This window comes from Anser cygnoides, chromosome Z (genome assembly GCF_040182565.1).
Source record: "Anser cygnoides isolate HZ-2024a breed goose chromosome Z, Taihu_goose_T2T_genome, whole genome shotgun sequence".
NCBI classification, from domain to species: Eukaryota; Metazoa; Chordata; class Aves; order Anseriformes; family Anatidae; genus Anser; species Anser cygnoides.
In genome coordinates this window covers 64,092,325-64,119,038 of record NC_089912.1, presented here as the reverse complement: position 1 = coordinate 64,119,038, position 26,714 = coordinate 64,092,325, and the positions used below count along the sequence as shown (strand labels likewise).

Here is a 26,714-nt window from a genome sequence, read left to right as displayed (position 1 = left end):
CTCTCACCCCATTTTCAGGTGCCTCCCTGAGTTCAGGATTGTAATAATCAGGGTGTTTGTGCTCGAACGCCATCGTAACTGAACCTTTTGAAACTCTTCCATCCCAATCAAAAAGAGTTATTTATATAGACAGAGACAAATAAGACAAAGACAGACAGACAAGATAAGTACTTCTATAAATACACAAATGACAGAAGAGATAGAAAGCAGTTTAACAAATAAAGCAGAGGCACACAGAGAGACAAGCATTAGCCATAAAGGACATGGAAGACTCTTACTGATTCAGTACTGGGGAATAAGAATTCTTGTCCTCTTCTATGATGGAAACTATTAAAGTGATGAGTTTGGGCCAAAAATCCAAGTTTCTGATACTGGGACCCTGTTCCTCAGGAGGAAGATCCTGATTTTTGTTCTGTGAAAGAAGCCATTGGAAAACCAGTGTAAATTTAAAGGGCAAAGAAGAAGCCGACAAACGGAGATCATGATGCTCCTTACAAACTCCAAACAGTAATTACCTGAGAGCACTTTCTTCTGAAGCATTTATATTATGTCTGCTGGCAACTTGCTTCATCTAATATGAACCATGGTAACATGCCAAACCATGCTGTTTACTGGCGGCTAATCCCCCTTTATTGGCAGTTACCATGCCAATAGAAGGTCAGGCTTCAGGAGACCTGCTGAGACATCATTTGCTCTAAGCTTGTTCCAAATACTTGCACTTTAGGCACTTGAGTTGATGACTATATCCATGTTGACACATTCTGTATGCATTACCACAGAGTGGGAGCTCTCATGGATTTGAAAACAGTTTGTGTCTGAAGATAGATCCTCAGCCCAGTGTAGTATACCAGGTGCCAGAACTGAAGACAAAAACTCACTGCTTGAGGTTTATCAAAGCTAAAGATAGTCTCCTTGATCAGCCTACTTAGTTTTTGCTTGCTCAAAGTTGCATCAAAGTTTCCATTCAGAAATATCTGCTCAGGAAATAAAGCAGCTGAGACTGGGAAAACAAACTGTAGTGTGATTACTGTAAAACAATTATCATCTCCTACTTACTCATTAGTGCTCATTAATTGATTACAAGTTTTGTGTGTTCAGAAGAGAACAAGTCAAAATTTTATTTATGTTGGCTTTTTACGTCAATTAGTATTGGCGTGATTATCTTAGGAAAATCATAAACTTTCATTTTTGCCTACTTATCAGCTACTCACGGGATCTGTCTGGTACTCGCGACTGTACAGCTCATGACAGTTGTTGAAAATGTACTCATAGGTGGAGTTGAGGCAAGCTTTTACACAGTCCTTCACTACCTGGCTGGCTCGAGGTGGACTCTGCAGCTCTTGAACCTGCACAGAGACAGGAAGAATTGTTCAAGTACTGTTCATAAACCAAACCAGGAAAGAACAAGTCACCTGTCTGGAACCACCCAGGAACAAGCAAATCTGTTTTCAGCAACTTGTGCTGTCTGTGACCCGAAAACATGAACATCTCCGCTCAGTCTCTGTGGCTTGCCTCTCCAGGTATAAAACAGGAGTGACAACACTTATGTCCCTGCAGGATCACTTAGAACATAAGAGAGATCTTGACATGTCAAGGAAGATTCTTCCAAATAAATAAATCACACAGATTAATGTGCATAATCTGAGCCAAGCCCATGCAATTTCTGCTAAATTTATAGGACTTTGCTATAAAGCCACTGAATAATCTTTTTAACCACTGGAAGAACACGCAACAGGCTATCAGAGGACATTATATCTAATCTGCAGTCTTGCTGAAGACCAGACACTTGTGTGCTTTTAAATACAGGAAGGTTAAGGACATCTTTCTTCACCAGCATTACTGAATATAAATCACATCAGAATTCATAGCAACATGCCAGTTGATAGGCCTTCCCCTCTTGTAAAAACAGTTCTTTTAATTATTTCATTGTTACATTGGTTTAGAAAAATACCACAGGTTACCACAACAGATAACCAGGCATCACTCCATGAAACCATACTCTGAGACAATTTTGATATTATCACTACTCTAGAATTTTCAGAGTATTTCTATAAACCAAACTTTTAATGCAGGCATACCGTCTGAATGAAGACTGTATTTTGAATGTTCTAAAACATTATTTACTAAAGGGCTTACGATTGGAATTTTAAGCTCTTCCTCAAATAGCTTTAATGAAAATCTTTCTTCGTTTTTGGTAAGATTAAAAATTGCTAAGTGACATGTGCTAACCTACAACACTAGTTAAAACAAAGGGTTAAAAATCAAGCGTTAAAAATAATCTCATTACATGTTGCCAGAACAATAAATGTAATGATAGAACTGGCATAACAACAGGCAGAACAACTCTCCTGGATCTCTACTTATAGATAATATCCAATTTCTGTATCTTACCCTGCAAGAAAGACATTTTAAAATATTTACTAGATAAAAGATGGTGAAGAGATGGTCATGACTGATAAATGCTGTAGACAGTTTTATAGGAAAAACTTCCTCCTGCCCCCTTCCAATTTTTGTGTGCGTGCGCATGCATACCGTATTTATGACTGAAGAACCCCAGGGGAAAAACTGCTTTCGTATTCATGAAACAAAATACAGTGAAGTATCATGCATGGTCAGCAGACAACCTTCATTTTCCTTACATATCTAAAGCACGCTGGCATAAAGTAGTTTAAAAATTGGAAAAAAAAAAAATCCTGGAGCAGGAACTGAAGACGTCCCATTGCCATCCCCATCCATTACACTACCTTCATCCTGAAAAAAGTAATGCTGGTCAGCAAATCCACTGTAGACTTCAGGTCCTGCAGCCGTTCACGACTGCTGGCTGGGAAGTTATTCTGTTGACAAAAAATGGAAATCCTGTTGGAAAGCACAGTCAGATCCATGCAAAGCTTCAAGCACGTTCTAAATAAGGAAAGTGTCTTGGAAACATTTCCTGCTCGAGAAGCTTATACCAGTCAAAACAATGCTCAGTAAATATGGCCTTTTTGCTGAAGAAGCTCATATGTTTGCTTAATTAAATAGTTTCTCATATGAACATGAAGTCTGTGGATGCCAGGACACAGACAACCCCCAGCAGCAGGAGATCTCTCCTTGGCTGTAGAAGGAGCTGGCAATGAGCAACAGCCTCACCATCATCAGCCCTGAACTGCTGCCTGAGGTTGTGTGCACAGGTCCTTCCCTTTCTGCACTCACTGCTTGCTTTTTGTCTTTTCTGAGACACCAAAAGGTGTGCTGTACTTGAAACCTCTGCAGAGAAACAAACTGCATTAAGAAGAGAAAATGAACACTTTTTCACTGTCAGAATTCATCATAACCACTCAGTCCCCTCTCAGATTCAATCCACCAAGATAAGCATTTATCCTCCAGTGCCTCTTTCACTCTAATGCACTTATTTTACATACCATCCCCAGCACTTTGCTGTCTGTAACCATTGTTTCCCCTTCCACTCTCTGGGTTCCACTGAAATTAAAGTCTGATTGTTCTTTCCAGATGCTGATACAAAAGTGTGAGCAAGTGAGTGAGTGAGTGTCTTTGCCTCTGTCTCCTTCTGGCACTGAGGGTATTTACCAAAAATCAAGATTTAAACACAAAATGTTAGATGAATGTTGGGGAATGAATGCATGTTCTTGATAAGGACAATAATCAAGATTATTATCCTTATATAACCCTGATGATGATAATCATAATACTGAATAATCCCGATAATAATCAGGAAAATATAATATTATCTATATTGAATACCTATAATATTATCTATCTATGTTTATGTCAGCCAGGAATGAACCAACAGAAAAGAACTACTGACGTGCATACAGAATAACTTCACTTGTTCACAAAACACTTTTCAAAATAATTATGCAGAGTGTGACTTCAAGCTACTCTTGAGATGTTTCTACCTCTTCTCCCAAAGGCCCATCACCCTGCCCTGGGGAGAAAACACTGGTTCGACACTATCTTTTTTACAAATATGGTGTGGATTTTCATTGTTTATTCATTGTTTTCTTTTAAGTGCTTCCAAATAGCTTGAATCAACACAGGGGTGAGGGACTTAATCTGGATAATTTAAACTGCAAATTGTCATATCCTCTCTTGAAAGTTGGAAACTGAAATACCTTTTCCTTCCAGAACTTAACCTGTCCTCCCAGGGTCTTAAAATAATCACTAAGAGGACTCAGACCGCTCCAGACAGTTGCTGTCTAACTACACTGTCAATTAGAAAACATCAAAATTATTGAAAGTGTACAAAACTTTCCTGGTCTTCTACCAAAGATCTTACTTGTTTGTCCAAGGCTTACTTGCATTAGCCACCTGAAAGCAGCTTTTATTGAAGACCAAACAAATAAAAGGCATCACCAGTATAGCTTCCTGTTGCCATGCCCTGATAATTTTCCCTCTGCTACTCAGTGCTCTCTTTGCACCTTCTCTTTTAGGATCGCTCATTACACAACATTCCTTTTATCTTCTGCACCCTGCACTTTATGTCCTTTTGCTTGTCTTCCTAATGCACTTCTCTTATTAGTCTACTCACATTCCCCTTTTCTGTATGCTTTACTGTCTTTCAGATAAATGTACCACCCAGGATAGGATCTACTTTTTAATATATAAATAAAAATCAAAGCTCACATTTTGCCACCATATTTCAATTTTTCAATGAATTAGTCACTACTTAAAATGAAGTAACTGAAAAAAAAAAAAAAGCCCAGTAACAGACTTGTTATTAAGATTATTTTGACTCTGGAGTAGCAAAGAAAGGAACTAGAGGGCCTAAGAAGCCTGGAGGACTAATGCCAACATCTGAAACCTATCCCTTCCCCAATGTGGTGAAGTGTGTGTGTATGTGTGTGTGTGTGTCTGTGTGTGCCTGGGGCCGGGGGGGGGGGGGGGGTCTTCAACCTGAAAGCACATCCTACAGATACAAAGTACAGATACAAAGTCAGGGACAGGGATTCGAGTCTGTCAGACCTAAAATAAATGACAACATGGCTGGGGGTCCTCTCAAAGATTTCTCTCACAGAGAAGAACAAGTCTGTTTCCCCTTTGTAGATGATACCTGAAGTAGCAGATAATAATTCAAATAAATTAATCCAATCAGCTTGCATTCCTGGGAGAATATCTGAGATAAGCATAGTTCACAATCCTCAGATTATTTTAGAAGCCTTGAGGAAGTTATATTGGAAGAAAGAACAGGGTTTAAATTCCACCCATGAGGAAAACCAAAATATAGTTCCATAAGAGACAAACTAACCAAATGCTCAGGGACATAATGAAAATCCAACCAGTGTTTCCCCTCTGCCTATCACAATGCCTGAAAAGATTTTGTTTATTCCCACTCACCCTGTACATTGAGAGATCAATCCGAAGTGAATTATGAAGCTGGTCCAGAAGCTTCACAAATCGTTCTTTCTATTGAGCAAAAAACATACCATATATCATCACTGTCCCATCCGTGTTCACAGTAAGATGCAGAATATCAGAGAACTAGTGACAGATCTCAGGAGAGTGGGAGGAAGCAATACTGATGCATTGTTTTGTGTATTTATTCTTATACTGTAATTACTTCTGAAGTTTGTGTAACATTAGAAGTAGAAGAAAAACATTCCTTTATCACTTTGAAGTAGAGGTAGAACAAAACCCCTCTGATTTCTGCTAACAGTTTGTACCAGCCGTATGTTTAAGAGAAAATATTTATTCAGAAATGAGTAAGGGAACAATCAGAAAAGAGTCGAATTTGGAGCAATGATACAGCTCAAAGATCTTATGTATCAATTCAATAACAAGCATTGCAGGGTTCTTGTTGCCATTTTCTTGAGGTCAGGTCTCAGCTAGATTCTGGCTTGGCTTTGTGAAAAGACTCCTCCCTCAATGTACGTATTTCTCAGTCTAGCAAAGGAGCTTGAGCCATTCTAGATACTTTTGCAGAATGCTCAACTCCAACACGTTTTATGGAAAACAATTGAACCATTTGTGGGACAGACTTTTTATTTCCCTTTAAGCAGTTGCTGTTTTTAAAAACAAAGTTCTGAAACCATCAGATTACACGGTATATTTTATCAACAGCATCACCACGCAGAATGTAATACAATTCGCTCATTTCCATACCATCTGTGCTCCAGTGCAATTTGAACATGAAGACTAAACATCACAATGCATCACACTGATTAATATCTAAACTGTGTGATGATGACAATAAACCATGCTCTGCTTTGTCTAGTCTAAAAGGGCTTGATGGCTTCCAACTTCTCATGGATATAATGTTCCTTAAACAGAGCAACTTATTTATTCACAGGCAGAAATACCATAGGCAAAATAGAGAAATCCAGTTGTATCACCAAACATACCCCAAAATTGGAGGCTGCAAAGCGGTCTGAAGCAGACACATTTGTGGAGGCAGTTGTGTGCGCATAGTAAGCATTGATATTAGCAAGTAAGGTGCTCATCACAGCTGGCACACCTGGGCACATGTATTTGGAGGAGAGACATGCGAAATGCCTGCAAAAGGACAGTACAGTAAGTCATTTTGGACTCTTCCATGTAGTGTTTCCTGACATGCCTATGGTTTCCACAACACAACGCAGCCAAGTTTCCTACCCCTTTAATAGCCATCCTGCTCTAGGTAGCACCCTCAACAGGTGCAAGTTTTGTCTTCTCCCTTTTAGTAAATCTCCAGCATTTTGCTTCCAGCTTTTCACAAAAGATGACATCTAAACAATACATATGATAGGGAAAAAAAAAGAAAGAAAGAAAAAACCTTTTTCTACATTTCTTTCCACGGCATAAAAGAGCTTGTCAACCCAACAATCTGTTGCCAATAGCTTATGACTTAGGTAATACTCCGGGTCCTGATGCCAATTCCAAGAGCCAAGCCTGGCACACAGAAATCTATATAATTTACTGCTACTTGAGGCAGCCACAGGTTCTGAGGTGACATAAGGCAGCAGGGATTGCAAAGCATTCAAGCACAGCGAGATCACACACTATTATTTCTGTGCTGCACTGATAAGTGACTCCTTAGGGCTAACCCTTCCAGCCTGCAGGAAGCATGCATGCTCATTTGCTTTTTCCCATTTAACTGCTCTCATTAAAGTGCAAGAAACCATCCTGCAGGAAATCTCAAAATTATGCCAGAAGCATTCAGACTTGTGAAATGATTAAACAATCAAAGAAAATCTGTTAGACATAAGGGGAAAAATAATCAGAGCTTGAGAGGTCTGATATTACAAGACCTGGCAAGTCAAGTTCATTCCAACAGAGAGGAGAATTTGGCAATTTTTAAGCAGTTCTTTCATGCAAGAACCCTCACTGAACTCCCAAACTAAACTTGGGAACTATCTTCTAAATGTAGTTTTCTCCCCAAGGGACTCATCAGACATTAGCTTCTGTGTTCATTAACCTACAAATAATCATAACCAAAAAAGCCACAGTGAGACAATTTCAGAGAAACACACAAATCAGTATTTCAGATAAACATGATAACTATGCCACAATGTTAACTTGCTGGCTACATGATACCAATTGCTCTTTTAGGCACTCACTGTAAATGACAGACACATAAAATGGGTTTGTCTAGCTTGAAGAAGAGAAAGTGTAAGGTGTGAGGATCTAATCAATGTCTGTACTACTTAAATGGGGGGGGGGGGGGGGGGGGGGGTCAGCAAGAGGATTGAGCCAGGCAAAAATCCTTTCAGAGGGATGAAAAAAAGAAGCAACAATATGTAGCAGTTACGGTATAGGAAATTCCACACAAGATTTTCTAACTTGGTTTTCAACTTGGAATTTCTCCTCCAAAATAATACAAGCCAAGAGGAGGAGCCCAGAGTAATGGTGGATCTCCCTCCTCAGAGAATTTCAAGGAACTGAAAGAGGCTCTTAGCAGTCTCGTCCAACTTCCAAATTAGCCTTGCTGTGAGCCAGGACTATACCTCCAGAAGTACTTTCCAATTGCTTTCCATCTCAGCTTAAATTAGCAGGCAGAAAAAAGTGTTTGCAAGATGCCATAATTACACATCATAACTCATCCGAGGACCCAAACACCCAAAGCTTTCAGGTTCAGTAGTGAACTTTTTCATGTTAGTTTGCTGTATTTAATACTGTGTTTAAAATAAGAAATGAGCTAAGCACAGCATTACTAGTCCTTAAGCAGAATGGCTAATCCCAAATCCAACTAAAAGTACAGTGACAAGAAAAATGCTCTTGACGATCAAGAAATGCATGAGCCTAGATCCAAACAGGACAAATTAGTGCTCCGTTACTCAAGCTTCCTGTAAATCCCTCCAGCAGTACCTGGGAAAACAGTGATTTCTCAGGACTGTATCAATTGCCACAACAAACCTGTAGGACAAACAGTTTCACAAAATCTCTTCCCTTCTCACGTCATCAAAAAACTTCAGTGGGATCCTTTTTAATAACAGATTTTTCAAATAGAGATTTTAGACTCTTAAAACAAGAATAAGCTATCAACAATAAAGTACGGTCATTTACACTCACAAAGTTGGTGTAATTCTTTAGAATTAGTTTTAAAGGTAAAGGCAAACTGCCCAGATGGAGCCTAAAGTCCGGCACTTTGTCAGACAATAACTTCTTGACTTTGAGGAATCAGTGACTGAGACATGCAGTCACTTTCTGCTCACAGTAAGCCCCTTAAGGAGTAGCTGTTCATGTCAATAGTATTCCATTACCAAGACATTTCATCTTAACAGTCACATCAATTAGATACAATGAATATCTGCACTAAAGACAACACCAAATGCATCTTACGTCATGGCCTGGTATATTGATTCAATGCCGTAACGCATTGCAAATTCATCCACAATCTCTTGAGCTGTCTCATCAAAATACACCTTCCAGGCATCATCTCCTTTGGCATCAGGGATCTTCACCACTCCACTCCCTTGCACATCTGTGAGATGGTGAAAGAGGTTCTGAAATACAAAACAGGAAAGAAATTATATGCAAAGCTGCTGAAGCTGCCAAGTGAGTTTCATGACCAGCTTGGAATTGCCAAGGAGGCGGCACTAACACACATTTCTTTGCTCTCCTCCCTCTTGCCTTCTCCCTACCCAGTATGTATTTTTGTGCTTTGACTTGCTTTTCTTCTCGCATGCTCCCAGCTGAATTTTTCCACACACATACCTACAATTTTAACCACCCAACATTGTGAATGATGCAGAGGAGTGCTTCAATGCAGTGAAGTCAGACTAATTAGTTTCCTGAAACCTACACACTTCTGTCCTCAAAGGATTGACTTAACATGGACAAGCTATTTAAGCCAGCTGAGGTAACAGCCCTGTATCAGCTTTGTAATTATTATTATACAGTGGAACAGTCCAAATCTTTTTTTTTTTTTTTTTAAAGGACATCCTTAAAATCACCATTAACAACTGGACACTTGCATTATTGTTCATCATAACCTTTTGCTTTATCTAACACTGGAAAGCCTTTCAAGCTATTATTGCTGTGCAGAAATTGCAATTCAGTTCAGTGGGTTTCTCAGTAGTCCTCAAATTTATGTCACTTACAGATTTCATCAGCTTTTCAGACAGCTGGCTCCTGGTAGTAAGGGATGCAAAAGTCTAATGATCTAATTAGGAGCTAGGAGACACTGTTTTACACTACTATTTTTCCTCATTAAATTATTCTAGCTGTAAATCATCTTCATTTTATGATGTACCAATGAAAGAAGGTGATACTTTATAAGAGACATACTTGCAAAAATGAGGGGAAGCAAGTGATCACGCATCGGAAGGATAAAAATGAAATGGATTACCAAGCAGAAGCAGTCACTGAATTGAAAAACAGCAAAAACTGTATATTGAAGAACACAACACAGCCTACTAAAAGAAACTGATCACTTAAGCTTAGTCTGTCTCTTTCCTGGTAAGGCCAAAAGACACTGCAGGGATCATCAAACCCATTGTCTGGAAAAAAATGTTGTTCCTGTAGCTGAACATTCGTCCCTGTGACACATCTGTCCTTTTCTAATCTGAATTTGCTTAAACTTCACTGGACCTTGTGATATTCTTATTTATAAGGTGAAAGAGGCTATTGCTACTCTTCCTTATTCAGGCACTTAAGAGACTAATCCTGTCACATGCCTTCTGCTTGATAAAATAGACTGGGCACCACGAATCACTCAGACATTTTCATAAGTCTTCTCTGAATTTCTCCCAACTTCTACAGCTCTGCCTGCCCATCTTAGTCCATCTTGAGATAGATCAGTACCCAGCAACCACAGCTTATCTTCCGTTCCCTAATAATTGTTCATAGTTACACACCAGTGGTACTAGGAATTTATACCAACAATATCTGCACTGCTCAAAGGCCAGATTCAAAACCCTATCCCAAACAGAATTTACTCAAAAAGCAGCTAAGGTAGAAAATGTAACTTTTCATATTATAGCCCACCATGCATCACAGACCAACTGTCCAGGTGGAAACTGCAATGATATAACTGCCTCTTCCTGCAAGCAATACACAAGCAGTTCTGTTCACAATGTTCAAAGACAAGTAGCAGGAAAAAATACAGCATCTCCCGTGGAAATGCTGCATATCTGGGATCCCAAAAGGAATGTGCAATGTTTAATTCTGAACCAGATCTGGGCTGGAGTTTGACATTTAAAAGGCTTTCCCTAAAGAAAGACACAGGTATAGTACATACTGAACACATCAGCTAAGGAAATTCCGAAGTTTCTTCATGTTATACTAGTGGGGGCTATGAGTTGGACCACTGTCTGATCACTGCCTGACAGCAGCACAGCTGTGGCAGTGGGACAGACTGAGCCAGCCAGCATTCAGCATAGCGGGGTGCCTAAAGCCTTCCTGGCCTTCTGTACAAACGCAGGTCTGATGATTCAGTGACTTTCCAGGCCTGTGAAGCAGGGAAAAGAAGGCTCACCTAGGGCAAGAAGGAACATTCTAAGGAAACAGAGGTCAGAAAATTGCTGCTTTGACAGAAATGAGGAACATCACAATGAATGAGCTGAACTGCTCCTTACCTCATGAAGGCAAGTGTACTGAATGTGATATGGAGCCACTTTCTCCTCGCCTTTGATCTCCACATTAATTTGCAGACGGATAGCCCCAGACACCGCAGACTTATCTGTTCTTTTCTCTAGAAGGAAAAACCATCAACAATTACATGCATTTTTCACATTCAGAGCACAGTCATCTTTGGTGTGGCAACTCTATAACAGAAACTGCTGGAAGCTCAGGCTGAATTTATGGTTAATATTACTGTGGAGAAAACTTTCTAACTTTTTTCTTTCAAAACATTAAAAACTAAGTAGATATCAGCAAATCACTGACATACACTCTAGATATGACACATCTAGCTAGAACTACATACACTTCTTTACAAATAAGCCAGCCCTTCTGAGAGCACATGCTACAGGGTCCCTGAGCTTCGATCCAGTCAGCTGAACTAGAACCACCAAGGAATGTACTGCAAACCTCTCTAGACAAAGACTCAAATGACAGCAAGCAAGGGAGTTCAGTATATCACACGCACAGCCAAGACAAGGTTTTACCAAGGCCACTTAGAAAATGCCAGTATGTCAGGAAGATGTTGCTCAGATCCGTTTTCTAACGATACAGCTGACTGATGTGAAATTTGTTCCTTACTTCCAGCCCTGCTCCAAGCATTTACCCATTCTACTTTCCAGTGCCTAACAACAGAAAAAAACATCACTGTTCTGACAGGCTATACTACTGAACTTCATTTTAACTGGGACAAAAGCCTTGCAGCTGCTCTGCAGCATCATCATGCCCCTTAAAATCACCTAGTCAAGCAGGCTTTTTTTTTTGTCCTTTCTTGCAAACTGCCCAGATAGTTCTCACATGTTCCCAAACTAATACATGACATGTTTTCAGTCCCAAAGCACCACTCACCAAGGTTGTACCACACATCCATTTCACCACTCAGCGTACGGACTTCAATGATTGTCTGTCCCAGGAAATCATCCGACTCACGCTTCAGCCTCTGTTTGACACGAGACTTGATGTCGTCGTCTTCATCCCACACTCGCACCTTGATCCGGTCAGAGGAATTATGGCACTCACTGAGAACAAGACAAATATAATACTGAAGAGCTCATAATGTAGCTGACATTTCTACACTAAACGCTTTACATTCCCTTTGACCTGCCTGCCTAACAACAGAGCAATGCATAAACAAGATATAAACAAACAATTATTTTATTTAAAAGCATAGAATCTGATAGGAACCATACAACATTTTTTTGGTGAACTCTAAATGCTCCTGTGACGTGTTAGATACTGCACTTCAGATGCACACTGAAGGAGAGCGCGCTGACCGCAGCCGCCAACTTCAGACTTGCTACGTGGCTGTGACTCCTCTGCTCTTCCTCACTCTCAGGAGCAGCTCCCCGAACTGGGGGATTTTTTTCACTGTTGCTGTTTTTCCTGTGAAGCTTGCAAAAGCTGGATGATAGCTAGGCTGGTAAACTCAGCCTGCACACCCCCAAAGAAACACTGATAAGCATCACATTGTTTTCTGATAGCCCTCCCCATACATGATCTCACATTGGGCTGTATGTGTTGAAGGCTACTTCTGTTTACACATGTGCAGTATCTAGGACAGCATGGTCAACACCGATGACAAACACTTTTCATGCTCTTTTTTAATAAAAAGATAAATAGCCCAGGTGAAGGTAGTTCTCTTACTTCAGAACAGTCACAAAGCAGTAGTGTGTTAATGTACACTACACTATATTCAGATGATACAAACATTACCTGTGCGTGGGATGAAAGGGTGGGATACATTAGTTGCAAAGTTGGTATTTAATTACTGGAATTGATTTTGCCTATTATTCACAGCTGAGACTGATACTTTCCCCGTGTCTTAGGCAGATCAGTAAAGACATTTCCATTAAAAAAAGCATTTTACAGTTTGCTGAACCTGCACCATTCAGCCTAATGCACAGGCAGAATTTGCAGCCCCCTCTCTTTGTAGGTGCTCATACACCTTTTGTGGACACAAACAGGCTCCTGGACGTCAGAAGTGGGTAAAAAGACCTTATAATAAAAACTCTGCTCATTTACAGGGCATGCAATACAATAAAGCAATTTGAATGCTCACATGAGACCATGACAAGGGTGATTTACTCACCATAACCACTACAAATGTCTGCCCTCAAGGAAATAAAACCTATGAAAACAGGCAACTTCTGCTGAAGGCCTGTTTTCCAGCCTTTTAAACATTAACATGCTGCATCTGTTGCTAAGCAACAGGGAGAAGGAAGAAATGGGTCAGAAGAGATCTGTTAAGCCCGGTCAATAGGATATGGCAGTGACTGGTATTTGCATGCTCCTTACGAAGAAATCATATGAGGTCTTATTGCCACTATTGTGATCCAGGACTGCCTAACAGACAACCCTGCAGCTTCTAGTGATTTTTCTAGCGAAGAGGGATATCTGGGAATTACTATTGTGAAAGTTAGGAGTAATTTTGATCAGTTTTGATCAATTTTGGCAGTTTTGATCACTGGCAGAAAGCATCCTTGTTTCCTTCCTTCTCTGTGCAATCAAAGCTGTATTTAGAGATCAGAAGAAAGAAGGTTCAATGTTTCTCCCTTTCTTCCTCCTCAACTTCAAGGATGTTCTCCTTTGAAAAAAAAAAAAATGCAGCAAGTGTTCACAAGCAGGGAATGCTTGGATTTCTGCTTTCTGTAGCTCTCTAGTTTATCTGAGTGCATACCGGCAACACAGCATAAGCACATGAAAGAAATCCTCTGTTCCTGACACAGTACACTAATGTACATCCTGGCAGTACCATAGAGGTTCAGAAGGACACATGTGCCTAAAAACACAGATCAGTACACAGTGGCATTTACAAAGCACCAACAAGTTAACCCCTGACTTCTTCAGACCTCACCTTCTGGCACTGCAGTTCTTTGTTAAGACAGCTTTGATCTTACTTTTCTTTGCTACCAATGTTCAAAAACTTGCTCTTTCCTTTAGGAAAACATTTACTGTTTAGACCTAAATCTACTTTAGGTTCCACATGCATTGTCCCACACTCCCCAAGTGGCTATCATCCTTCATTTGGGCTGCAGCAGCATAACTCACTGCTAAGTGCCACAGAAAACTTTGCAGTAGCATTTGCTTAGCTACTGGAACTTCTACTTTACCACACTTCTCTCTGTTGTTTTTAAGAGACCAGTCAATTCGTATTCCTCATGCTGCTCCCATGCCAGAGAGAGCGCCTTATCACTCGCTTACAGCAACTGAAAGACTTGGGCTGGTGGCTTACCTATAAAACATCTCCATCTAAGTCTGTGGGAACCACAGTCCTTGCTTTCAGTGAAAGAAGACAGTTGAGTCAACAACAGTTCACCTTCTAGAGCACACCTCAAAACAGAACCACAAATATTGGCCTACTTGAGCTTAACTGCTTACAGGCTTTCTAGCTAATAAAAATAGCATCTGATTAGTGACAGCATCCTGGCTCCATAAGACTGTGGCTACACATTCTGCTGCTAGAAACCTTCCCCTTCATTACTATAGGAGCTGGCAAGTTTCTAAAGATGCCTGCCCTACTTCTTGCTACATTTTTGTGAAGAGTGGTTTCCTAACAATGTGTGCATACATGTGTCTGCCCAGTCTGCCACACAGCTGAGCTCCCACAGCTTTCCCAAGAGGACGCAAAGAAGAAACTCTTTGAGACCTTGTCATAGGGAAGAAACTGTCAAACGTGTTCATGCCCATTTCATAGTGTGAGGAGCTGGAAACCAGGTTCTCTTTGTTGCATGACTCAGAAAATGACTTTTTCTTTTGTATCTACGTTCTTCTGATGTTTGCAGTCGTGCCATTTTATGTTAAAAAAAGTTACTTTGATACTTCAAGGTATCAAAGAAACATTTTCAGGAAACAGCACACTAAATCTGCAAGAAAAAATTAAAATTGTGAATTTCTTTCCATTAAGTTTTCCTACCTAAAGCCAGTGGTTGCAGGAGCAGTGGAACCAGCAGAGTCTGGTTCTACTGACTTGCTCCCTATCCCACACTCTATCTCCAGCTCTTCTACCACATTCCCCCTTGGCCTTCCCCAGCCTCAAACATATCCCCCCTGTGCTGTCAGTGCTCTGACATCTTCCCATGCCCAGCTATCAACTGGGTTGAGGGGAAACAACACAAAGTTGCTGTTACTTCTGATGCCTGTGCACAGTGCCATGCTGATACATGCACACTAATCCGTATATTGGTGGCTAAACATAAAAGGCAACTCCAGAATGTACATTATAGTCTACCACAATGAAGTTAATAATTTGTATCCCTCTAATCTAGCTGAAACTTCTAACAATCACTTTCTATGCTTTTTAATAGCTTTGAGACCTCTGCCTGTCTATGAATGTTGGCCCAAACTCGCTAAGAAGCTGTCAGAGGTCTGGGACAGAGTAAGGCATGTGCATCCTGTCCTCCAAAAAAGCAGGCAGAAAGTAAAAGAAACATCTAAAAATGATCCTAATATTTTCAAGTCAGTGATTTGTACCCTGATGTGGAGAACAAAAAGACATTTGTGCTGAATTGGTTAATCAGTTGTTGCAGGATTCTTACTTAACCTCCCACTGCTGGAATGCTAGAGGGACATGGCAACCCTCATGAGGGTACAGCAACCTCGAAGGTTTGCAAGGTTCTATCAGAAGACATACAAAGTTTACACCCATAAAACTCTGTCCAGCAGTTTACAAAACAAACAAACAAAAAATAAAAAAATAAGGATAATAAGTTTAGAGCACAGTGAGTGCCAAAATAAAAAGCTGTATCCTTCTGACACCACTAGTTCGTATTGGAGAATCTACAGTCATGAAGAGAGAGAGTCTGGTAAATACCCATAAGGGTTTTTTAATGCCCATTTGTGTCACATCATAGTGGATTTATGTGGCAAGGGTTTGGTAGCAGGGGGCTGCAGAGGTGGCTTCTGTGAGAAGAATCCAGATGATTCTTCTTATCCATGTCAGATAAGGGCCTGTTTCAGCAGGCTCCAAAGAGACCTGGCCGCTGCCCAGAGCCAAGCCAATAAGCAATGTTTTTTTGTGCCTCTGGGTGAGCAGATTTAAGAAAGAGAAAAAAAAAAACCTGCTGTGCAACAGCAGCTGGGAAAGTGAGGAGCGAGAACCAGCTCTGCAGCCCCCCAGGTGAGTGCAGCAGGAGGCAGGAGGTGCTCCAGGCAGGCAGCAGCGGTTCCCCTGCGGCCTGTGGAGAGGCCCCTGGTGGAGCAGGCTGTCCCCCTGCAGCCCATGGGTCCCACACGGAGCAGATCTCCACGCTGCAGCCCGTGGAGGAGCCCCCGGTGGAGCAGGTGGATGTGGCCTGGAGGAGGCTGCGGCCCATGGAGAGCCCCCGCAGGAGCAGGCCCCGGGCCGGAGCTGCAGCCCGTGGAGAGGAGCCCACGCAGGAGCAGGGGGTCTGGGGGGAGCTGCCGCCCGTGGGGGACCCGTGCTGGAGCAGTTTGCTCCTGGGGGATGGACCCCGTGGTACGGAGCCGTGTGGGAGCAGTTCTTGAAGAGCTGCTGCCTGTGGGCAGCCCCCGCAGGCTCAGCTGGGGAAGGACGGCATCCCATGGGAGGGACCCCACAGGGAGCAGGGGCAGAGAGGGACCGGGAAGGAGCGGCGGAGACCACAGCCCCCATTGCCCCCTGCATTGCTTGGGGGGAGGAGGTGGAAGAGGGTGGAAGGGGGGAAGGTGTTTTTAGTTTCTTTTGTTTCTCACTTCTCTAGCTTGTTAGTAACAGACAATAAATTTTACTAATCTCCTTACACTGAGTCTGTTTTGCCCATCAGGATAATTGGTGAGTGATCTCCCTGCCCTTATCTCAACCCCTGAGCCCTTTCCATCATATTTTCTTCCCCCTTTTCCTGTGAGGAGGGGGAGTGAGAGAGCCGTTGTGGTGGAGCTTGGCTGCCCATCTCAGTAAAACCACCACACACATCCGCATGGATATTTCTTTCCAATCAACTTCTCATCTCAAGAAAGGTGTTATCAGCACGTTAACCCTGCAGGATACACCCAGACCTCAGTTTCACTCCGTTAATACTACCTTCAGACTTAGATTGTCCATCTCTAAAATGCACTGCATAGATTAGAGAGGTAAGAAGCCAACACAACCCTATCATCCAACACGCCCATTTCACATGAAGATGTTTTCTTAAACTATGTTGTTTTCTCATATCTTCTGCCTGAAGAACAGGAGAGCCCAGAGGCCCCAGTGCAATCATGACTCTACTGTGTGCTTGGCAACTTACAGAGAGGAAGACAGCCCCTGCTTTGTAGAGCTGACAGGTTAATAAAGACAAAAAGCAAGAAGCAGACATAGCAAGAACAAACGACTTAAGTGAGGGAGCAGAGGTATCAACAACATTTTGCAGATTTAAAAGTAGGTCAAGTCAAGCCCAGATTTAAGTAGTTTCGTTGTGCTTTGATATTAAAAAAATATTTATGGTTCAAAGAGTCTAGTGAATATTTATATAGCCATGTTCTATGAGCAGTTTCCCTTCTGCACAATTGCAGATGCAGCCCTCAAGAAGGGCCTGTAAAGTTTCACAGTCTTGTGCAGAGAATATTTTATGCAGTGGTAGAGGACAGACAAAAAGGGCAGAGCAGCTTGCAGAAGTAGGGGATGAGAGTGCAGGAGGTGGGAAAATGCACAGGACAGAAGAACAGATCAGCAGGACTTCAGGACCTGAGAACATTTTAGCTTCTGAGGAGCAAAGTGCCAAAAAAAAAAAAATGGTTTTCTGGAAAATCAGAAAGAGTAGTTACAGTAACGAGTATGAGAAGCCCAACAAAGAGTTGTAACTATATACACTTCAGGAAATACACTTCAGGAAATGGTCTGGCTGAAAAAGCAGGAAGATTTGGGTGTGGTTCAAATGAAAGTGTCTAGAAATGGCAGCATCCAACTGGGAGGTCTGCTGTGGCCAGCCTCAATGGGAATAGATGACAAAAGTTTGCAGGACAGATGAATTTTTAAACGATACCAAGGCTCTTCAGTTAGGGAATAAAAAAAAAAAGACAGCAAAAAAATACACTGAAAGCAAAGTCAGAGTGGTAAGAGAACAAGGCTAAAATCCTTAGCAGTTTATAAGTTAAGCGCAACAGCACAAGAATATGCCTTGAGATCCAGCTGTTGCTGTCTAAGAACAAAGAAATGAATTTTCTGTTCTTAGTTGCATGAAGCTCGTTTCTTAGGGGAACAAGTACAATCATTTTGCCGTTACCCAATGCTACAACACTGACTGCACAAATTAATCATGCGGCTCTCCTAACTACAAAGAGCAGATAAAGTGATTCTGAGTGTTACATCCTTAGCTGTATTAACTCAGCTTCCCAAAAGATGCTTGCCACGAGGCATCAACTTTAATTCAAATATAAATTTCACATTGGTCACTGAGCAGGGAAACAAGCAGGATTTCATCAGAGTGCCATTTTGAGCATCTGCAGTACCTAGAGAATAAAGAAAGCAAGACAAGCAAATGGTCCCTGCCATACAATGAACAGAGGAGGCTGAGGTTTCAGAGTTCCAGTAACATTTATAAACATGGTGGTCTCCAAAGGTAAAGACTAAAAAACAACACTGAAACAATCTCATATAACCACAGAGATTACTGAAAGATGCTGAGCTTGATAACAAGCTCAGCAGGTGAAAGGAAAATTGAGCAACCAAATGGAACCTTTTGGGTGACAACGCAGCGGTTAGCTATGCAATTGCACCATTCCCAATGGATTAACAGGAATGTATATCATCTGTGGCTCTGCACGTCCTAGTAAAATATTGGTTATCTGCTAGCAGGAGGCACCGCATTACTTTAACTGAGTTAGTCTTCTGTAGTAAGAGAACAAACGTGCCTCTTGCAAACTGCCCACTGACAGTGCAATCTGTTCCAGGCAATGATTTCACACCCACCATTAATGTGCACAGATATATTCAGACAATACAACTTTAAGGGGATTTTACTTTAAAATGAGGGAGTCATTTTGTGCCTAAGCCAAGAAACCTAGCAAAACCCTGTTTGCATCCAGTAGCTTCTAGTGCTCGTCATTTAAGACTGCAGTCCTTCCTAAAAAAAAGCTGGTATGGACAACAAATCTCTAGCTGAGCCCACAATTCTTCTATTAAAATGGAACTCTTAAAACCTGTCTACCATTGTAACTTGTTCAAATGGATGCTCAGCTTCAGCCTTTACAAAAAAAGAGAGATTACTAGAAAGCCACTATTTTCTACCTATCGTCTAAATTATGTCTAAATGGAGAATTAAAACCTTGTCTTAATTGCACTGAAGATTGCAAAAATATCTTCCCTCTCACATTACTGGGCTGTTTCCTAGGGAAATGAGTGCATAGGAAATTTCTTTTCAAAGGTTCTGCATTTCAACGCACTTTGTGAAAAATTACCAGCTAGATGGAGAAGAGATCTCCAAACTAGCTACCATCCTTAGAAAGTCGGCAGCCACCTGTCTCTTATGTACCCATTGACCCAGACAACGCAGAACCAATTGAAGATAGGACACACATTGCTTTCTGTCCAGAGCTGAGGGCAAGAGAGGCTGAGGGCACAGAAGATAAGTCTACAGGGCAAATGAAGAAGGATACCTATTAGCCTGCTCAATATAGCTATAAGGAAAGGGATCTGGGATTATAACAAAACAGGAATGGAATGTAAAGCCAAGGGAAGCACAATTCATTAGTGCTTGCTGACACATTTATTTTTATTTTTATTTTTTATTTCAGCAATGTCTGGAGTCCCCTATCAAGCTTCATCCTGCCAGGCACCATATATGGGGAGTCTTTGCATCAAGCCTGCAACACTTCGAACTGAGCAGAAAGATCAGCTCCTTGTATTTTCATAGGTCTTCAAACTTCAACGAAAGACAAATTCTCTGTAACATATTTCCTAAAGGTAAGGATGAAAATATACAAAAAGATGATTTTCAGAAAGAAACAAGACACCTGCTTGGTGATGAACATGCTCCAAGAACTGGTCATTAATCTAAGCAGAAGCCCAAGGGACATAGCCTACTAATGACCTAAATAGTGCTTATAATGAAAACCCAAAGTCTTTTCAACCTTGTCTTTTCTAAAATACAGTTCTAAATTTAGACTTCCAAATGGGGTCAAAACTACCACAACATCTCCTTAAATATGGCTTTAAGTTAATGTACTTTTCCTTCCACCACTGTAAATAAGCACAAAGAAGCTATTTCAAATAGTTATTGCAGCCTTAAAATTTTTAAAACTTGTTTAAGCTGCTTTTAATAAACTTTACTGAGTCTGTGGAAATTATTGTATTGCTCAGCTGTATGCAATCTGCCTCAGCTTATGTCATGGATTACAATAGCACTACGACAACTGATACACACAGGTTTTTGATTCCATAACCAACTTTTGAAAAGATGGTGGAATTGTGATCCCATAAAAGACACTGGGGACCTAATGAACACCAGCTGCAAACAAATCTGTCCAACAAGACAAGCAGTAGAGGAACAGCAATTACTAACCTATACATTACTGACCTGACCTCTCTCTACTTGTGTATCTTACACCCACTGAAATATTTTAGTGTTCTGAACATCAGATTTTTCATGTGTCTGCTGTTAGGTAGGCTTTTAATAACTACCAGCACATCTTTCTCCCACTGTAACAAGTTAACTTTAAATAATAAACACATGCACCCTCAACCCTCAAAACTGAGCACCTCAGTTGTCCTGGCAATCTCTTGTAAAAAAGCTTGGTAAGTAATGGGTATTGCTGTCACGCATATGTGGATTTAACTTTCCATTGGATTATGGAGGGTAGAAGATTTCAGCAATTTTAAGAGTAGTAAGCTCTAAGAAAATGACCCATACACGGGGAGAAAAAACAAAAAAAAGGCACGTAAAAAGACTGGCACTGCACACACTTCTAAATGACTCTCCTCATCCAGCATATGTTGAGCTTTGACATCAACCAATAAAACAACACATGGATGCCAGTACTGAGTGATCTCCCGCATTTGATCTGGATACAGTCCTCATTTCATTTACCTCTTCCTGCTATTCCAAGGCAATTAAAGCAACCACCTAGACACAGATAAGATTCAAAGTAGCATCAACTCGAATGCCCAGCAGCAAATTATCTGCTGAATCATAGACACAGATAAAATCTAAACAGCAGCGCTGTTAAAACTGTGACATTTATCACGTTGTGCTATCTATCTTTAAACATAGTATTTGTTGAAGTTCCTAAAATTAGAAGGGAACACACTGCAAATACCATGGTAACTACTTGGCATGGTAAATCAAGGTCCTTAAGGCTCCCACAGACTTGCTGCTATTGTGACTAGAGTTAACCAAATGGCATCTAACCATACTTACTACTTACCAAGAAGTTCCATTACTTTGGATTAAAGTAAGAATAAACTTAATAAATAAATAAAAGCCCAAGAGCTTACTCTCTCAAAATAGCACTGAGATATTTCTGATGTTAATGAGGATCTCAAAACTACTTTAAAATAATTTTGTTTGGACTGTGCATTTTAAAGACAAAGTTAGATTGATATAAGCTTGATTTTAATATATAATTTCAGCTTGCAGAGAGCTCACTTCAAGCAGTTTAGGGAAAAACAAGGAGGGGGAAAAAAAGAGAAGAAATAAAGATGTCTGGGGTTGAAAGAGATCATCCAGAATCTTCAGAAACTACTTACCCAGTAGATTTCACATCTCCCTTTTCTGTTGTATTGTGTTCAATGATAAACTGAGGATAGTGTTTACTTATTCAATAAAAGCAGGATGGAATAATACATTCTTCAGTCTTTTGAGCATATTTGATACTTTAAAAAAAAAAAGTGCCTCCAGCCTTTCTTTTCAATTCAGACATGGATACATTGCTCATCTTGAAAGCAGATAATCCCTCAAGTTATTGTTACACTGATTTTCCTGAACTAAAGGGAGAGATGGTAGTGTTGCAGACAAGTGACAAACAAATAGCTACCTTTAACCTTTGCTGGTCAAACACCAATAGTAAGTCACAGCAGCAGGTCACAGAAAGTTTGCTCAGCCTTTTATACAAACTTCACTCTTTTATATTCCAAAGAATTTTGAAACTACTTCTATTATACAGGAACAAAAGTCACCAAATTAAAGATGTTCCTTTCTTTATCTTTCTCTAGAAACATTAATGTAAGAATGCTCACAGAGCAGACAATTTATGTATACAAAAGCAAGAAAGATGAAGCAGACAAGTGTGCACTATGTACATTATTACAGACATCAACCCTCCAGAACACAACGCCAAGCAGAAATGAAACCTTCATACATTACAGGCAGTGTGGGAATGCATAGTGACAAAGACGGCATAACTGTCAAAGTAAAGATCATATAAACAGGCAAAACAGGGGTTAGAGTCCTTGTAAGAATACTTACAAATAAAACTTCTCTTCCCAAACAGGGTTAAGATTCCCAAAAATTGTTTTTGTCCTCTTCTTTGTTTTACCAACTTGAACAGTTACATATGGATCGCTGGAACCAGTCTTGTCTTTGGCTTGCAGACCCTGAGCACACATCACTGGAAACAAAAAAGAAGGGTTATCACCATTTGCCAATAATACTGTGTCCACACACCACATGAAGCAGCAAATCAGCCTGGCAAATCAGCCTGGCCAAAGAAAGAGGAATATCACTCAGAGTTTTTCTGATGAGCCTCATCTCATGGTACATTACAACACCTGGGGCAGGAGCATCTCCACTTGCTACCTGTACTCCAAGAAGAGAAGGGGAAGTCTGCTCTTTCTAGCTTCACACCAACTCTTCCTTACCTTATGGCCCCAAGCAAGAATGATGGAACCTGTGCCTCCCTTCACTCACCTGTGATCGTGATCTTTGCTGACCATTTTGAGGTGCCATCAAGAACGCTCTGCTTCACCGTCTTCATCTGCTGGGCATGTGTCAATTTGCTCTCACAGAACACATCTCTAATCAAGTCAAAGATCTCTGGCTTGTTTCGCTCACGGATTTTCATACGATCTTTCATGGCCATGATGAAATTCTGGGTTCTGTCTTCAGCTCCATGCTTTGAGCTCTTCTCTGCTGCTCCTGTGCATCAGGAAGTAAACAACGCTCATCAGAAACAGGCAAACACACCAAGTCATGCTTCACTGAATAGATGGCAGGATCAAAGCCATGAGTTACCCTCCACATGATGCCTCTTACTATCGACGTTTACAGTCAGACCCTCCATTTTAACATACATGAAAGAAAACTTGGACCACATACAGCTGGGAGGAGATAATGGAAGGGGAATGTCCATATTCTTCTACAATCTAGGATGAGATCGCTCTCCTGAAAACAGGCTCAAGTCAAACAGCATTGCAGTTGAGAAAGATCCAGAAATGAAGTTCACTGTAACAGCAGACATCAGCATGCCCCCTCTTCTCATCATTTTGCTTTAACAGAGGCCTCTGATCACTTGCATACCTCTTACAAATTTTAAAAGTTAATTATGAGATAAGAATGCTCCCACATTCAACTATTCCCTATTCAATTCTGACAGCCGTGTTTGCTGTCAGAACTCAACCACAGACTGTTGTGTCAGATGTGAGGAATGAGTTAATAAAACCACTGATGTGAGCTAACAGGGCAGAAATGAAAGGGTGTGAAATGAAATACAGGACTCAGACTACACACCATCTTTCTACACGCAGTCTGCATTTAAGGGATTTCAAGTTATGACCTTAAATCAGATACGGTCAAACCAAGACAAAAGTCCTGTGAACACATTCAGACATTATTTCAGTTTAGTTTAATATGCTTTTGCATGCTTGTTTTTTCTCAGATACCTTATATTAAGCCTTGTCCTAGAAAAATGACCTTCACCAGCTGTTCACCAAATACTGAATGAATTACTTTAAAAATGTGTTAAAGCAGGAGCAAGTCTGTGTAAAGGCAGCCATCAGTCACAAAGACACCCCAAAATTGTTTTCCTCTAGAATAAGTGCACAAATATGATATTTGGAGCACCTTAACACAAGTCTTTACTATTTTGCACACAAAGAGAGTTTCAGCAGTTAGTGACCAAACAGGGACAAACTTCTGTGAATGCACCCTCATAAAGGACCCCCAGCAGTACATCATAACAGGGAACCTCATTAGCAGGCTCAACAGCGTGCCCAGTGACTAACATTGCCTAAAGACATCTATTTCTAGGACCTTCAATCTAATACCTTTCACCGTCACTAAATTCACTTCAATAAAGAAACAAAACTCAATTATAACTTCCACCATCCAAACTGAAAAGAATAAAAACACAGTTTGGAACAGACTGTGACCACTGAAGTTTCAGAAGTTCATTAAGAACACTGCATACGAAGGTAAGCTATTAAAGACCTGGGTATAAAACAAGCCATAACTTTGCATTACCTGATAATTATTTTTTTTATTCTATTTGCTAGAGGCTTGATGTTCAGTATTCCATTTAGTACAATAAAATTTATCTGAGAAAAGGCCCCAGAGTTTCCTATTGTTGGCTTAAGATGAAATGAAATCAAAATACTGGAATTAATTATATAGTCCCTGCTGTCTTCACTCACCGTTGATGAAGAACTACCACTACCCAAAGTGATGCTTGTATCAGACAATCATCCAGCTGTAGACCCAACACTTATTAAAGGAATATGAAATTGAAATGATACCAGGGGCTATACTTTGAACTTCAGATAAGAAATGCTATTCAGCGTTAACAGAACTAGGTCTTTCAGGGATGGAGGTGGACTCTGTACAGTATACACAGAGCTACAGAAACTGTAAGAGGCCAAGTTGAAAAAGTAGCTTTTCCTATGAGGAATTCTAAAATCTGTAACAATACCAAGAAAGGGCAGGACAGGGTTTGTTTCTGACCCGACCTTACGGTAATGAAGAACCAAACTCAAACATTAAGGGCTAGTGTCATAAATGAGTGAGTACTCTTATTTCAGAAACATTTTCTAAAGAAATTATTAGCCAGGCAGCTTGCAAACATAAATGTTTCACTGCTGGTCACACAGATGGGACCAGAGGTAACACAATTTTGGAGCGTTGTGGTCTGCATCATTGCCTTAATGGCAAGCACTCCAGAAGCATCAAATAGGCTTTTGACAGCAAACATAGATAAATGGAATAATTGTTTATAATCTAAAAACATATTTCACATCTCCACTACCTCCAGAGACCTTGCATAGTGGAGCCATTCACCATGACTTGCTTCAGGTCTAGCAGTTGCCCATGGCATCCTGAATTACAAGAGATGCAAGCCATGCCGCACAGACCTCTAGACATCCCTCTTTCATCACCTCTAAGGCTTGGCTCTGTTTCATGACTTTCAGAGGTAACTGCCCATCTCCATCCATGCTGCTCCCCCACTCTGCCCAGATGATTTATCAGGAAAAAAGGTTCCACTACTCCTTCACAGGAGAGATATTTGTCTCCCTGCAGGAGTTACACATGAACTGCAGTGCAAAAACCAGGATCAGACACTGTGTTTAACTACACAGACTACCAGAGTAAAGAACAGACAAACCCTCTGTCACAACAACATACCTGTTCTTAATTTTGACATCTGCTTGTTGGTACAAAACCACCATGGTTTCCACAATAACTATCAGAGGATTAATTACACAAAACATATGTCATATAAACCCAATGTATGTCACTGCACTGGAAGGTCACAGGTGCTTCTCCTGCAGCTGAACTTGGATCATATTCATTCAGCTGCAAAAAAAGTGCAGGCCAGTGGTGCAGCTTTTCAAGTAGTTCTGTAAATGGCAATAAAAAGGCAAGGGACTATACAAGTACTGTGTATAGACATGTATAGTACTGTATAAATGGTACTGGGCTTTCCTTATCTCTTCCTCCCTAGGAATGAATCACGAGTCAATTTATAACTGGAAACAGAAAGCAAGTACGACTATAATGGGAATGGTATTGATACAGCTATTAGTAAACTGCCAGTGCTGTTATCTCATGCTTTAAGAGGAAAAAGTCAAGAAAGCAACACTAGCAGGATAGAAGACAGCTGTTCAGTAGGCGGATAATGCTTAGAAATTATATATTCATGAAACTTAAAATAGATATTCGGGTTTCAAATAAAGGTATCCTTCTTCCTTCTGTGCAAATATTTTCCTGCACAGGATTCTGGAAGCAAACAAGCATTCATCACCATGGTGCCTAATCATCATTCAATGCCGAAGCCAAGATGATTATCACAAGAGTGACTTATTGGTCTCCCTAACAGTCCACTCACAGAGCCAGTCTCTGGAATGCAATCTGTTCAGAGTGCAATACAGAGCTTTCTCATCCAAAACCCAACAAACATGCCAGACTTCCAGTTCTGAGTAAAAAAGTGCTGAACAGTTCCAGCGGTGAACCAAAGCCCCAGGAGACAAAACAGTACCAAGCGGGGCATTCAGCACCGCAGTCCTCATAGCTCATGGAAGGTTCACCAGGTTTGTTGCTCCAGTACACCATAAACCAGCACTAATATAACTAATCATACAACACAGATCTCATGTTCAACAGAAGTTTGAAGCTTGAGATCTCAATTCCTCATTTTTCAGATCTCCAGAGAACCGGATTTTGATATCCCAGGGTAAGTTCTTTCCTTAGGTTTAACTGTAGTCTATTGAGGACTTAGATTAGCATCACTGCTGGGAAACAAGACATATACTTGCAGAAGCAGAATACTAAGGCTTTCCA

At 40.7% G+C, this 26,714-nt stretch overlaps 1 protein-coding gene across 6 annotated transcripts in view; it reads right to left on the bottom strand.

Moving 5' to 3' along the window:
- The window catches only part of LOC106048543 (protein unc-13 homolog B), a 212,313-nt gene that overhangs the window by 51,345 nt on the left and 134,254 nt on the right, over positions 1–26,714 (bottom strand). For all 6 annotated transcript variants that reach the window (XM_048053930.2, XM_066987693.1, XM_048053933.2 and 3 more), the window contains 10 exons: positions 22,854–23,081; positions 22,413–22,554; positions 11,884–12,053; positions 10,992–11,107; positions 8,755–8,918; positions 6,339–6,489; positions 5,335–5,403; positions 2,745–2,834; positions 1,212–1,346; positions 279–412 (listed from right to left, as the gene is read on the bottom strand). In XM_048053930.2, the coding sequence (XP_047909887.1) occupies positions 279–412; positions 1,212–1,346; positions 2,745–2,834; positions 5,335–5,403; positions 6,339–6,489; positions 8,755–8,918; positions 10,992–11,107; positions 11,884–12,053; positions 22,413–22,554; positions 22,854–23,081 (1,399 nt within the window). The remainder of the gene's footprint in view (positions 1–278; positions 413–1,211; positions 1,347–2,744; positions 2,835–5,334; positions 5,404–6,338; positions 6,490–8,754; positions 8,919–10,991; positions 11,108–11,883; positions 12,054–22,412; positions 22,555–22,853; positions 23,082–26,714) is intronic.